Here is a 15563-nt window from a genome sequence, read left to right on the forward strand (position 1 = left end):
ATTTACATGCAATATCTTATTTACACGAGCACTACGAGCAGTCAGAGGCAGGAGTAGATTTAGTTCGTACCTACAGAAAGATTCCAGCTACTAACATATTGATGGATGCTGAAATACGCGTAAAATCCTTCTGTGAATAGTTTAAATACAAATTCGTTCTGCTCGTGTTTCATGATTTAGACCCACTGAGAATTTTTGGTCACACACTATAAGATGTTGCAAAGATTGGGGATCTTGCAGGGTTACTATTTGCAACAGCTACATTTCTTCTGAGTTTCCCATCCTGCTCCTGGTGGAAAAATTACACCAAACTCCTTCCAGAACTATGATATATTAACAATTCCTTATGTGTCAGCGAAGACACACAACTCTCGAAACACAAGACAAAGGGCGTGATATGACGACAGTGTTCTTGTCAATTTGGCATCAAAATAATCTATAAAGATCAACAGAACTGGCGCACAAACTTCTTTTTGTACTCGGCCATCTCAACTCGCTACCAGCCTGTATTAGTAAGTGGTGCTATATTAGTGGGAGGAGACTGTGGGAATGAGAGGCTCTTGTTCACGCCACAACTCCACCAGCTTATTCTCCTTTTCTACACTATAACAGAACCGAGACTTGTTCATGTTCTTGCACCGTCTGCTACTTCCTGTTTGGTGCTGGAGAGAGCGCAGCTATTGGTCATGACGTTTGATTTTGTCGGCAAGGCAAGATGAGAAAAAACTGACGTAAGATAGCTCACGTTGAGTTTTACGACCACCTTACACCAAATGATCGAGATCACCGCACTGCGCACCGACTGACAGAAACTTTAATGATTTTATTCCGACACTGGAAATTTGTCTGCGACAGTGAGATCACTTGAAAAGTCATTTGGTGTGAGGTCGACATCAGAGAGAGTAGAAAGAGGAATACAACTGCAGAGGAAGAAGAGAGTGGACTGGGAGAATAAGAAGTGGAGGTAATGAGAAGCAGGATAACGGTGAAGAGGAAAGAAAACATGAGACAGCAGAAGAAAGAAGACAAGAAGGTAGAGGAGATAAAGATGGTCTATATGTGGCTGTGTTATCTGCATAAGACAGGCAGAATGGCTGGTGCAGATACAGAAAGACAGGAGGAGGAGAGGAAGAGGTGTGTGTGAACTGATGCTCCTTTGGTCTAAACAGATAGTTAAAAAAAGGAAGAAGAGGATGGAATTTAAGGACAGAGAGAGAGGAGAGATATTAAATATTAGTGAGCTTGAAAAAACAGGACAAGATGCAGAAACTTGTCATTTATAGGAAGATGTAGCATTGTTAGTAAATCCTGAGAGAAACGCTCCTTCCTCAGATTCCAGTGAGATGTGTTTAATAAACGGAGTGTTGGGTGGGTGCAGTCTGTGCTTGGTACACACCTGCCACAGTTACGCTCTGATACACTGACACTGATAGCACAGTGTATTCACTGCCAACTGAATTCCAACCCCATTAAAACTTTATCTGCTCTTTATATGTCACATTTTTTAAGCTGCTTTACCTTCTGAACTCACATTCACCTGACAACACCTCACAGTAATAAATGCACAGACTGGTGCTCTGTGAGTGCCTCGCTCAAAGGCATCTCAGCAGCCTTTAAAATCAGAACGCTGTTGCATGTTCAGCTGAAAGTTCACATTAAATGCAGAACAAAGCAGCTCAGACAAGACGAATTAAATGACTAGCTAAAAAGAAGAATAAAAATAGTGGGCGTTACATCGATCCCCAACCTTCATCACTTAGTCCCTCAACATGATCCGTCTCTTGCATGAAGGAAGTTGCAGCAGAGTTGCTGCCAGGTGAGACACCTAGCAAACACACACACACACACACACACACACACACACACTGCAGTATATAGTGCCCGCAAAATTTTAGGTTATTTAACGATGTGAGCCTCTGTGCTGTGCTTCACAGTTGGAGAAGTAATAACCCGTGCAGCATCCTCATGCACTCAGTATGGGAAGCTGTTGCATCGTACGCCATAGCCTGTAGCCCTGTTTATACAGAATGCGCCTTTTTCGGGGCAATGGGGGGCGTGAGCAAGTAACAAAACGTGTATCTCAGCATGTGACGTAAACAGTGACGTGGGAGGGAAGCCGCGGCTGGTCCAGATGACCACGCAAAGTTATGACTACTTTAACTGACAGATCTGTACGTCTTCCACCTTTGCGTTACCTTAAAATCACATGTGGACAGTCCCTAATTAAACTCGATTTCTCACCTGAAGAGCTGATCTCCAGAGCTATGACTCACCAGGCAATATCTATGTGGCCATTGTCTTTATAATGACGGGATTGTGAGTCATTAAGCTCAGGATATTTCTCAACCTCAACAACAAGTCAACAAGTCTCTCCTCATCCGTTCTTGGTCACACATGAGACATAAGCCATAAGAGTTGTGCAAATTTGCAGGAAAGCCCAATCAGTCTTTTTTCAGCATTGGCAGCGTAAAAACAAAATCGGGGAGTGCAGCAAAATGCCGCCTACCTACTTTTGTTTACACAGAATGCTCCTTTTTCGGGGCAATGGGGGGCGTGAGCAATAAAAAAAAGGTGTAGCTCAGCGTGTGACGTAGACAGTGACGTGGGAGGGAAGCCGCGGCTGGTCAGTCCTTTGGCGATTCTCTCGTAAATCAGCCCGTTCTTCACCGTCCCCGTCATCTGACGGTTAATGGCCTCTTTGTTTGCAAGGACAAGGAGGGCGCACAATTCCTTGTCTCCCCAGTTGCTCATCTTTACAGTGTCTGTCAGGTTTGTGTTTCCCTCTTGCTACTAGCTGCAGCGTCATCAACAGCTCCTCCCGTGACGGAAGGGCACCTTGTTCTGTTTAAACTAAGAGTTCCACCAATATGTCTACGCTACGAGACGGAAAATTGGGCACCTCGGATCAACTCACCGGCTCTGTGTGTCGAAACGCTCGCAGCTTGCCGGCAAAACGGCCCAACATTCGTGTCAAATCTGGCAGTGTAAAAGGGGCTTGTGATTCAGTAGGCGCCGTCATCGTACGGTCTGCATACATCAAACTTGATGTCGTGCCCCAGTTTATTCGATCCACAGTGTGGCCGCACTAAACTAAAAGATTGCTAAAATCTCACAGTCTGTTAGAGGCTTAAAGCATCATCAGGTTTTGACATAAGTCAATATTGCATTTGCTGTCAGAGCAGATGTTGTAAAGTAAGATTACAGTAACGTCTGTTGTAACATCCAACATACTCGTGAATTTCAGGTACATTTTATGAACCTAAAAATGTGAAGGTGTGTCAGATGTGTGCAGAGCAGTGGAACAAAACCACCTGCACATCACTGACAGTATGGCAACAACATCCAAAACACAAGTTTTTGATCTTTCAAAATAAGTTAAGTCCTGTGACGCCACTGCTTCTATCATTTCAACACGGATTTGTTGTTCACAATAAATGTTTCATTCTTGGGGGAAATAAAAAGGTGATGTGTCGATGATGAGTTGACTGCGTCCTTTCGGATTTCAGTGTGTCAGGGACGCAGGACGTGTACCTAACATCATCACTGGAGGCGTCCACATATTTATGGCCAGATAACTATATCTAGACTTAAAGGAAAAGCTCAACATTATGTTAAATAAGCTAAATCGACTCTCTTGCCTAGAGTTACATGCCAAAATCATTACCACTGCCATGTCTGTACATTAAAATTAAGCTAACATTAGCAGCTAATTAGCTTAGCTTAGCACAAAGACCAGATAAAAGGGAAGCAGTTAGCGAAAGTGTTCATTTTTAGCGTACAGACATGAGTGGTATCAGTGTATTTCCTGGAGATTTCCTTTAGGTGAAATTGGCAAACACGACTATTTTTTTCAGAGAGGAAAAAATGATATAGTTCACTCCAGAGAGAGAGAGGTAATTTAACGAGCCCCCCCCCCCCCCCCCCCTGCAGGTTGAGACAGGTTAACTGACATTCCAATCTCTCCCTCCTCTCTTTCTCTTTCTCTTTCATTCAGCCAGAGGTAGGGGGGTTAGGTGTGTGTGTGTGTGTGTGTGTGTGTGTGTGTGCAGGGGTCTTCAACACACCCTCTGAGCCCTGTCGCTGACACACACACATATGCACACACGCGCAAACACACACACACACTTGTAAACCCTGGCCTGAGCCCACCTACATTCTTTCAAGACAAAACTGCAACCTGGTAACAGGAGACCCTCCCCCTCCTCTCGCTCGGTCTCTCTCCTTCTTTTAAGCCGTCTTCTTAGCGTCGATGCCACCCAGAAAACATTTTGCTGTGATGTAGGTTTTCAAACAGATAAAGTGTGCTGCTGCAACACTGACACACACCGCAGTAATGAAGCAACAAACTCGTCAAGTTAAATCAAAGTCTTGTGCAAAAAGGACCAAATCATCTTCCTGATATAGATTCTGGAGAGCTTAACAGTGTTTTTTAAATCGAGCTGTGCTGCAGTGAGAATGCTGCACTCATCTGGACACTGAACATGCAGGTTCAAGTGCACCAAAACCATCCATGCAATACATTTAGAGCTAATGACATATTTACTATAAATTACTTTATTTTTTGTTTTAACTAAACTATTCAGTCTTTAAAATGTAAAAAAAAAAAAGTCAAATTTTTTGTGACAACTTGCTAGATGTCCTGTTTTGTCTAAACAACAGTGTACAACTCAAAGATATTCAGATTACCAAGATATAAAACAGAGAACATATGAAAATCCTCAAAATATTTGGTGTTTTTACTTTTCCTGTAATTCAATACTCAACCACCGTAAAGTTAAGGGACTCTTAAGAGACAAATTTGAAAGAAAAAAAAAGTAAAAATTAAAGCAGCAGATGTCGAGATACCGTCATTTTTAGCTCCTAGAATGCGTCATGATCCAGAAAATTGGTGGAGTGACCCTTTAATAACTGACAAATAATTACTCGATTTGGTGCAGAGAAATTTGCTGTTGATCAACTAATCAATAAATCAAATCATTCCGACTGTTTATACATCTACCTGCTTTTAAAGATCAAAACCGAGAGAAATTGAGAAATTGAGAATATAAGAAAAAGAAGGCCTATGGGAGCGATCACACCGAGATGAAACGCTAGAAACGTGACGCCAGTAAAACCATTGTCTTCCTATGATACAGCGCGTCTGACCGGCGTTCAAGCGTCTTTTTAGACAGGCGTTTTTGTAGACGTGCGTTTTTAGATGCGCGTAGACGCTGAAAAGTTAAAATATTTTCAACTTTTTGAGTGTCAGACGCCAGTAGATAGTGTGCATTGAATAAGCGCTTCCGCCATTTTCAAGTGTCTTTGAAGCATCTGCGTCTCTAGCGTCTCATTTCTGTGTGATCGCCCCCTAAATCCTCAGACCATGTTTGGCTTTCCTGCTTCGACTTTGTTTTTCTTCAACTTATTTCCACCTCTGTAGCTGAATTATATTGAGTCAGGAATTAAAAAACAATTTATGTTAGAAATAAAATAAAAAACAGCCTGTAAAAAAATGTAAAAAAATACAAATAAAGATTGCGATACTGAAGAGAATTGATTTGTTTTCACAGTCCCAAAATACCACTGCAGGCAGCCTGCACTGTTGTTATCCAGTTAACATCCACTAACTGCCAACATGACTGTGACAATCTTTAAAACCTTTTTAATTATTCTTTTATTACTAAACAGGACTATAAAACCTTTACACACACACACACACACACACACACACACACACACACACACACACACTCAGTGACAGTCACAGCTCCCTGCTTCTCTATTGAGACCTTTAACCACAGAGAGACAGAGGAAGGGAAGAAAGTAAAGAGTGAGGAGAAAAGGGACTATAGATGGGAGAGGGATGGGAAACTGAATGCCACGACAGAAAACACACTTGTCAAGGACAGACACACACACACACACACACACACACACACACACACACAGGATGTCTCAGCACTGCTGAATGAGGAGGGCACTCGAGCAGGAGAGCCCGGCACAAAAGAGAGGCATTCAGAAACATGAAAGGTTGTTCAAGAGCGACGTTCAGCAACACAAAAAGGTTAACTAGGAGCACAGGGAGTGAGGCTTTTCTCTAATGTGTATGTCTGAGTGTGTGTGTGCTATACATCTATCTGTGAGTGTGTGTCATCCCGATGGATTCACTGCAACATCCAGCGAGAACAAACAGAAGCTCCTGCCAAGAGCAACATCTCTAAATCAACTCAGACCGAAGCGTTAACTGTTTGATTTTCCTTTTGGGTCGCTGAGCATCAGGAGGCTGAGTTATCAGTGAGCTGCTGAACCAACCGCACACTGACAAATGACACATATAAATACACAGACAGTACACGTGTGTGTGTGTCAGTGCCTGTATTTGAACCTACCTGTCCGAGGTCCAGGGTGACGTTCACCTCGTTGTACTCGGTGCTGCGGGACAGAGGCGGGCTCTGCCACCATCGCTCCGTCCCGTCGATGGCGTTGGTGATGGGGTGGGCACGATCGCTGTCGCCCTGGCTGCAGATGTCACAGTACTGGCCCTGAGAGGACAGAGAGAGAAACTGGTTTAATCTTAGGGCGCACAAGGAATTGCGCGCCCTCCTTGTCCTCGCAAACAAAGAGGCCATTAACCGTCAGATGACGGGGACGGTCAAGAACGGGCCGACTTACGAGAGAATCACCGAAGGACTGACCAGCCACGGCTTCCCTCCTACATCACTGTCTACGTCACACGCTGAGCTACACGTTTTGTTACTTGCTCACGCCCCCCATTGCCCCGAAAAAGGAGCATTCTGTGTTAACAAAAGTAGGTAGGCGGCATTTTGCTGCACTCCCCGATTTTGTTTTTATACTGCCAATGCTGAAAAAAGACTGATTGGGCTTTCCTGCAAATTTGCACAACTCCTGTTTAAAAAGGGCTTATGTCTCATGTGTGACCAAGAACGGATGAGGAGAGACTTGTTGACTTGTTGTTGAGGTTGAGAAATATCCTGAGCTTAATGACTCACAATCCCGTCATTATAAAGACAATGGCCACACAGATATTGCCTGGTGAGTCATAGCTCTGGAGATCGGCTCTTCAGGTGAGAAATCGAGTTTAATTAGGGACTGTCCACACGTGATTTTAAGGTAACGCAAAGGTGGAAGATGTACAGATCTTTCAGTTAAAGTAGTAATAACTTTGCGTGGTCATCTGTTGATGAGCTGCAGTGCGACACATCCGGCGTGTGCTAGGTGCGGCACATGATGCATGCTACACGCCAATGTGTTTTCAGCTTAACAGTTTCTCTGTCTTTTCCACAAGAAATAAGAACCATGTTTGTGTGCCTCCCCACAGTCCCCTCCATGTTGGCTGTCCACCCTTTTTGCTGCATCCTGTTTGGCGCTGGAGAGAGTGCAGCTATTGGTTGTTGAAAATGTTAACAACATGGAGCTTTGCTTTGCTAAACTTACAGTAATATCAGACGTGTGATTTTGCCAAATGTCAAGATGAGATAAAGGCTGACTTAAGACAGCGAGACAGTTTATGACCACCTCACACCAAAACACTGAGATTATAAGGGCGACGCCAACTGAGGTAAAACTTCATGATATTAATTTAGACATTTAAAACTAATCTGCAACAGTGAAATTGCGTTGTTTGGAAAAGTAGTTTGATGTAAGGCCGGCATAAACCTCAATGAAAAAGGCACTTTTTTAAAAATCACATTTTACCTTTTGTGTTTGCTTTAAGTCACACATCTACTGGTTGTTGTGGGATTTGACCCTTCAAGTATTTTAATTACAGTCCAGCTTCTGTAAGCACCCAAAATGGCAGCACGATGTTTCAGAGTCTCAGTAAACTTCTATGAAGAGAAGAGATTTCTTTCACCATTGTTTGTCCCTGAAGCAACCCGGGTCAGGTTTCTTATATTCAAACAGAAAGGTGAAACCACTCAGGTTACTGTAACAGTGAGGCTCCGGCTTGTATTGTCACTCTGCAAGTAGGTCTTATTGTTTCATAACTGTCGTCTCTGTGCCTCAGACTGACTGTTTGACTGTCTGAAATAGGCCTTGAACCGACCATCATCCAGATGAAGCTCGTGGAGCAGCTGGTGGTTCTTCCTCTGTCATAGGGTCTCACATAACCATATGGATCTCTGCTTCCGTTTCCCTGTGACAATCGTTCTACTTGGCCTCTCATTCTCACTCAGAGCCAGAACAAGTCCCTCTGCTTGTCCATTTTTATGCAGATTTTAAGGTACACATCTGTGAGTTCACTTCACAGCAAAATAGTGGTTAAGCTAAGTACGACTGATTTGTTGGTTACCCAGCAACAACTTTGAAAAAAAGTGTCGTCTTTCTAAAACCTCTTCATTCTCAGCTAATCCAGTTTGGTTGTCTGAGCGTTTGACCCAATCACCGCTGGCTATGTAAGTGTTAGCATAAACTAAACAAGCTAGGACATGAACAAAAGCCCGAGTTGGGAGATGCTATCACTGCAGGTCACTGCAGGTCAGAGGTCACTGCTAACTATCTGACTCCACCCCGCCTGCACTTCCAAGAGATCACCTGTCAATCAACCTTTCAGCTTTGTGTGAAGCTTGTACAGCCTCAAATTAGTTATCTGTGTACTTAAAATGTTTGCTGCCCTGGACAAGAGATTAGTGAAGGACAACCTGTGTTCCTGTGGGCACATTGTTCATTGAGTGAACATATGTAATTTCATACCTTTTACTTACCAAAATTAGTGCATATATGCAGGTTTTTAAATGGGAAAACCCTGGAGATGTATATTAATAACTAGGCGTCATGAAAGAGCCAAAAACAGCTTTAGTAAACGGTACAAAGCAACATGGAGGCAAAAGAAAATGTTACAGTAGTTACTTCTTTTCTAGGTCTCTACTTATTCACAATGTTCGGGTGCTGCTTAAACAGACATGGACAGAGTTTTGTGGCTGCGAGTCATTACGTCATGCTGGAGAAGGGGGCAAAAATTAGTGCATCCACCCAGTTTTAGTATTTCCATCACTGCCGATCGGAGCTGATCGGAGGTTTAGGCCATGTTTACACGAAAACGATCCACTGAAAACAGAATCGTTTCTCAGTTTCATTTTGAAAGAAGCTCCGCGTTTAGATGACAACTTTTTGATAACGATCGCCATGCACACGGATCCGCAAAAATGACCAAAAACGCTGCAGTTTACATGCCAGGCCAGTAGTTGGCGGTGTGATGCGTACGCTTCCTTCTACAGAGCGGCGATGTATAAACAAACAAAATGGCAACCGCACAAATGTTTATATACATATTGCAAGTTTACATGACAATGGAGACGGTGCTGTGTCCAAAAAATTGCACCCTGGAACCCGTTTTCTAAACGTTGTGTTTTCAGGCACCCAAAACGCCGCCGTCGTGTAAACGATCAGCCAAAACGCAACTAAAGTTTACCGTTTTCAGTTGAAATTGCTGTCGTTGAAACGAGACCTTAGCTGAGATATGCACATGACTACTGCGGAGTCATTTGTCCTGGGATCAAATGCCAAGTGTAACCTTTCATATTAAATACAAAAGTCAGATGTCAGTGGGGGTTAGTGGGACACATTTGAGGTCACAACTGATCAAATATGTCCCTCAGGAACATCTGTAGTTGTGTTTTTGTGATAGGTCAGACAATATTGTTTCTGTAAAAATTGTTGCAGGGTCTTACTTTTAACATCTTTTTTTAAAATGTAATTTCCACCTTTGTGCACTTCTGTGCCATCGCTCTTTGGCATCCTTATTTGTAGTTAACTAATTATCTCCTTCAATACTAATTGCTCTCATGTTGTCTGTAAATCTGAAACCACAGAGCAGTTCACAGCACCTTGGAAACATTGAAGACGGCAGGAAATCACCTCCAATCAGCAGCTGAATGCAGGAAAATAAAGGTAATGAACGGTCATCCTTCTTGGTTCAAAACAGTTGAAGTTCAAGGTTGTGTGCTTTGAAATAACTCACCAAATAAAAGCTGATTTCCCACCCTGGTATGTGACATCTTTAAAGAACAAGGCAGGTGCTCAGTGTAGTGAGATGTCAGTTCTGCCAGCCTGTCAGACTCTCTTTCACCCTGTTTCTCTCTCTCTCTCCGTTTTCTTTCACAGCACACCTTCAGTCCTCTCTTGTCACTTCCTTTAAAAAGCAAGCATGTCAACAAAAAGGCCACCTGGAAATGAACAAGTCGAGCTCATTCTCCTCTCTCTTTGTGCGTTACACACTCTTTCATTCAGACACTTTTCATCTCTCTTTCTTTCCCTCAACCTTTAGGTGAATGAGCAGAACTCTGCAGCACTGCCCTGAGGACTTGGATTCCTCGCAGAGAAAGACAAAGTGTTGCTCAATCAACACCTGACACTCTATCTAATCAATCTGTTTTTCTCTTAACAGCTTCTAAATTTCCTCGAAATCTCTTTCTACATCACATCTGTTTGTCTGTTTTCCCTCTCGAGGCCTTTGTTGCTCTCTCTCTCTCTCTCTCCTGCTTCCATCTTGAATATGTCTTCACCAAAATGAAAGCTGCACACACTGGGTTATATTCTGAGGTGAGAATGCAGTTGTTTTTACATCCAAAATTCCCAATGACACAAGCGTCCTGTCACCAGCCACTGTGACCAACCTCAACAACAGTCTCCTGCACATCAGCATCAAAATCTTCATCGAAAACAAAGCTCGACTTCTTCACCACATCTACCCTCAATCACAGGAGGAAATCTAGTTTACTGACATCTTGGGAGTTCTTCTAGGCAGTTACGACCACTGAACATTCAACAGATATGACTGGTCCATGTCCATGACCTGAAAAACACTGAAGACCCCTAGACTGTTTTGGTGAGAGTTGCTGAGTGTTCTCGACAGCAATGTCTCTTTCCAGAAATCATGACCCGGTTACTGAAAATAATCCACAGACCTTGAGCAGTGTCATGTAGGAACTATTTTCTCTCTACTGAATGACCCACCAACCATATCACTGTGCAAACGGAAACATGCATCTACTGCTAGCTCACGCAACGCAATTCATGTTTAGATCTCATGCTGTCACGAGCACAAGCCTCTTGTCCATGTGTAGATGCACGCTTCCTTCTGTGTGGTGACACAGTTGACGGGCCTAGTTAGGTAGAGAGAAAACAGTTTGTACTAAGCTTGAGCAGTATCACAGTATTACAGTATTTCAATTCTGTCAAAAATACAGACACTCATCTTTATATTAAATTCGAACAAAGAGGCTGTATTGATAATATAGTCTCCACTGGTGCAACAGGCAGCTGAGCTGACTGCGAGTGGTGGGGTTAACGTTACAGGACTGTAAACAGCCATCAAGCAACTATGTTATGTGACACTCATGTAACATCGTTTCCAAGCTAACCGTGCTAACGATGGGTCGGAAATGTGCAACATTTTTGCCGACACTAGCCAGAGACTGTGTCGTATTAAGTTGCTGTGAGCTGTAAATTCACCACTGACATGATCTCAGAGCCTTACGGGGTAAAGCCTCTCTTCCTACAGACAGCCTCTGTGTATGCAGCTGCCTGTACCAAAGAGAAGCGTGGAAGTGAAGAGTGCTCACTCTGCAGCAAAGTCAGGGGACCGAAACTTCCCCAGAAGGACACTGCACACTGGACTAGCAACAACAAAAACAATTTTTTTAAAAAAAGACTTGAAGCAATCTCAGTCGACTGTGGGGGTCTCTGACTGATGATTCGAATCTGAATTTCAGGAGGCAGCCCTAGAAAACAGGCATTATGGTATACCTTTCTTGACAGTTTGTAAGTTTGTATTTTCTATTTATTTGACTGAAAACGCTAAAAGCACTTGCAGAAAGTAGCAAATTAAAAAAAAGTAGATACTGTCCGAGCCTAGTTCTTACATGAAACTGCTCACAACAAGGTCTGTGGATTATCTTGAGTAACTGGTTCATGATTTCAGGAAAGAGACATTGCTGTTGAATTCTTCAGATGTATTTTTCAGCGTTTTGAGCACCACAAGTCGAGTGCCACTTAGGCCATGTTTACATGAAAATGATCCGCTGAAAACAGAATCGTTTCTCATTTTCGTTCCGCGTTCAGACAACAACGTTTTGATAACAATCGCTGTGCACACGGATCCGCAAAAAATGCGGTAGTATACATGCCAGGCCAGTAGTTGGCGGTGTGACTTTGTAATGAAACAACACGTGCCTGCGCATATGCACTTCCTTCTACAGAGCGGCATGTATAAACAAACATATGGCAACCACATGACCATTTGTCTGGATGGACGACAAGGTGGAGCTGCTACAGTAAATCTACACTATGATGAGGAAGCGTTGATAAATTCAAAAGTGCGAGCAGCACAAGCAGAGCTCAGGAGTCTGTCATTGTTGTTGTGATGGTCGACTTTCTCGCACATGCCTAGTGACTGGAAGCGTAATGCGCATGTGCAAGTCTCTGTTTTCAGAGGAACCACATATTGCAAGTTTACATGACAACAGAGACGATGCCGTTTCCAAAAAATTGCACTCTGGAACCCATTTTCAAAACGTTGCGTTTTCAGGCACCCAAAACGCCACTGTCGCATAAACCATCAGCCAAAACGCAACTAAATTTTACCATTTTCGGTTGAAATCGTTGTCATATAAACAGGACCTTAGTTGCATTATACTGGAGACATCTCTGCAGCTGACATCTCACACCAAAACAATCTAGACGGATTAACATCACTACAGGTAAGAGATTTTGAGTGAACTGTCCCTTTAAACTTTTGTCTCCTTCACTCAGTCACTCCAGTCCTCCTCCTCCTGCTGTTTTTAATTAATAAAAACACTCTCACGTCTTGCTGTCAAATCAAAACAGGATTAACCTCAGCACAGAAGTGCGTGTGTGTGTGTGTGTGTGTGTGTGTGTGTGTGTGTTGTCCAGGGGCTGCAGTAACCCAACAAGTGGGCCGAGCTACAATAGCCCAGCAAAGTGGGCTAAACCTCTTAGCCCGAACACATAATGCACCATTCCTTGAGCTAATGACCAGACTTCTTAGGTCCATTTTGGAGATTTCCTGAGCTAATTACGCACCAACATCACCACTTCAACCAAACGGGGCTGAGCACGCCAATCACAGAAAGAGGCTGAATGAAAACTTTGATGAGAGAATATTTGGTCTAATCCTCAGTGTGGAGACGCTGAAGTGGGTCAAATGTGGTCAGGATCAAGTACTGCAGAGAATTTAACAGCAGAGGGTCAGTTCACCAGCTAAACTGAAGATAACCACACAGAAGAAATACAGCATTACTTCTGTCTTCCTCCCATCTAAGGTGGAATATGTTGTGTACTTCTTAAGTTAAAGTTTAAGGAACAACTTGAAAGCTTGAAGGAATTTTGAAGCCCTGTCTCTGAAGCACCCAAACACCCTCGGGGCACATGTTTCTGCAGGTGTTGTTAGCTTCATTCTCAGCTTTTACAATCAAACAACACTTCAGACTCCCTGCTGTTCGTTCTTCACCTCTGCTGATCAGTATCATATCTTTGTCTTCACACTTTATCTTCATCCTCAGGTCTGATCTCTTTAGATTTCAGTCCAAGAGGCAAGCATGTTAATTGATCTGCAAACACCAAACATCAGCCAGGATTTAGAAATGACAGAATGCCTCTGTTGCTTTCTGTCTTGTGTGGAGGCAGCGCTTGAGGTCTCGATAATCTCGCGGTAACAGAGAGGATAAGCTCGGTCTGATTGGAGGACACGGGTCAGTCGCCGTGAGGAATGTGGGGAACAGGTGGGAGAGAGAGAAGGAGAGAGAAAGAGAAGGCAATAAGCCTGCGTGTTATCGCCCAGAGGGTTCCTTTAATTAATGGTTAACCCATGAAACTGCAATCACCCTTTGTGCGTTAACCAGTGGTACCTGGAGGCGTAAATATCAAACACACAATAGGCCTGTTGTCGCTTTACAATCTCATCATCCCATTAAAAACTCGTCTATAAAAACACGTAAATGTGGAAACCTGGTTGGTAGCTGAATTTCTGCGGAGTCCACTCTAAATGAAATGTTGCCTGTCCTTATATAAGTGGCCTGTGCTGAGTGTTGCCAAGTCCTACAAAGGAAGCAGTGCATGAAATAATGACTTGGCAGAGCAGTTGGAGATTCATGCACACTGCTGACCCCCTCCGTTCAACTCTCCACTCTGAATGCAGTGAAGTGTGTAGACTGGCATCTACAGAAGCTTGGTGACAAACAAACTCCTGAAAATCACCAGTAACATTAGCAGAAGTGATCGTGTGGCAGATTTTAAAAGGGTGCAATAAAATGTGAGGGTCACAGGGACACTTGAGAGGATGTAAATGTCATTACAGACCCCAAATCTGATACAATTAGGTCCTTAAAGTGGACTGAAGTAGAAATACTATGGCTGCAAATGCAATGATAGGTGGAGATCTTAAAGACAGGCTCATTAATGGTCTGCACAAATACTAAAGCAGTGTTTAATGCTGCCATACAGACATATTAAAGGAACATCAGTGAGTGTACACCTACTACTGAGCACCAGAGGCACACTCAGAGCCTCTAGAAATATTTTAACAATGCAAAACATGCAACTGCACATGCTAAAACCACTGTAATACTCCTGCACCACAAACACACCTGGAGCACTAGAGAATCAGGGGATCATGTAGGATCAAATGCGATTACCATCACTGTATGATAAGGAATATTTTGGGGGAATTTAAACTCAAATGAGTCCCATACAGTTTAGGACTCACTTCTACGCAGCATCAGAAAGCATCAACAAAGTTTTGTCCTGCTCACCTGGATGGTCTGGCTCGGGTCTCCGGACACCGGGCCTCCGACCAGCTTGCAGTACAGGTCCTGCACGGTCCTGCCGGTGTCGTCCTCCCCGCAGGTCGCCGTGGCGGTGATCTTGGTGCCCTCGGCCAGGTTAAAGTAGGGCGGGTGCAGGCTGTATCCGTTCACCCCGTTGGTCGGCAGCTCCTGCGCCGACACCAAGTGACAGCAGGTCACAAACAGCGGCCACAGCAGCAGCGCCACCCGCGTGTGAGTGCGCCGAGCCGGGGAGAGCGGCGCAGCTCCGCTCGCCATCATCTCCACCTGTTCGCTCGATCCGCTCCGAGGGAAAAAAAAAAGTTTGAGGAATAAATCAATCTGAGTAGAAGCAGAGACGGGCCGCTAAGTCCGATGGGACAGGAGCATTTGGAGGGAAGAGTGTTGATAAGTGCAGAGGAAAGAGAGAGGAAGGAGTCAGTTTGTAGTCCTGGAAAGCGGAGCGTCGAGGTTTCTGTCCTCCCTCCCTTGCTCTCTCTCTGCGTCGCTCCAGCAGGCACCTACTCCAACTCAATCTGCAGTCACCCTTCCTCTCCCTCCTCCTCCTCCTCCCTCTCTGTTGGCCCGTCCCCGGTGGTTGGAGGAGGGCACAACTTCTACCAATGCCTGGTGTGTGGATGGTTCAGTGGTTACATCAAAAGTTGCATCACATTATCTCAGTTCATTAACTGGCTCAAATAAGGCATCTTAACTAATTTGGCTCCACTGGTTATTTTAATATAATTTAATTCCTAAAGAATTAATTATTCCCTTTGCTCTTCC

At 43.8% G+C, this 15563-nt stretch overlaps 1 protein-coding gene across 2 annotated transcripts in view; it reads right to left on the reverse strand.

Moving 5' to 3' along the window:
- lama5 (laminin, alpha 5) overlaps positions 1-15301 on the reverse strand; it is a 137852-nt gene extending 122551 nt beyond the window's left edge. For both annotated transcript variants that reach the window (XM_049582153.1, XM_049582152.1), the window contains exons 1-2: positions 14769-15301; positions 6369-6521 (exon numbers count right to left, since the gene is read on the reverse strand). In XM_049582153.1, the coding sequence (XP_049438110.1) occupies positions 6369-6521; positions 14769-15062 (447 nt within the window). In that variant the 5' untranslated portion in view covers positions 15063-15301. The remainder of the gene's footprint in view (positions 1-6368; positions 6522-14768) is intronic.
- Positions 15302-15563: the final 262 nt, after the last annotated feature.

This window comes from Epinephelus fuscoguttatus, linkage group LG7 (genome assembly GCF_011397635.1).
Source record: "Epinephelus fuscoguttatus linkage group LG7, E.fuscoguttatus.final_Chr_v1".
NCBI lineage: Eukaryota > Metazoa > Chordata > Actinopteri > Perciformes > Serranidae > Epinephelus > Epinephelus fuscoguttatus.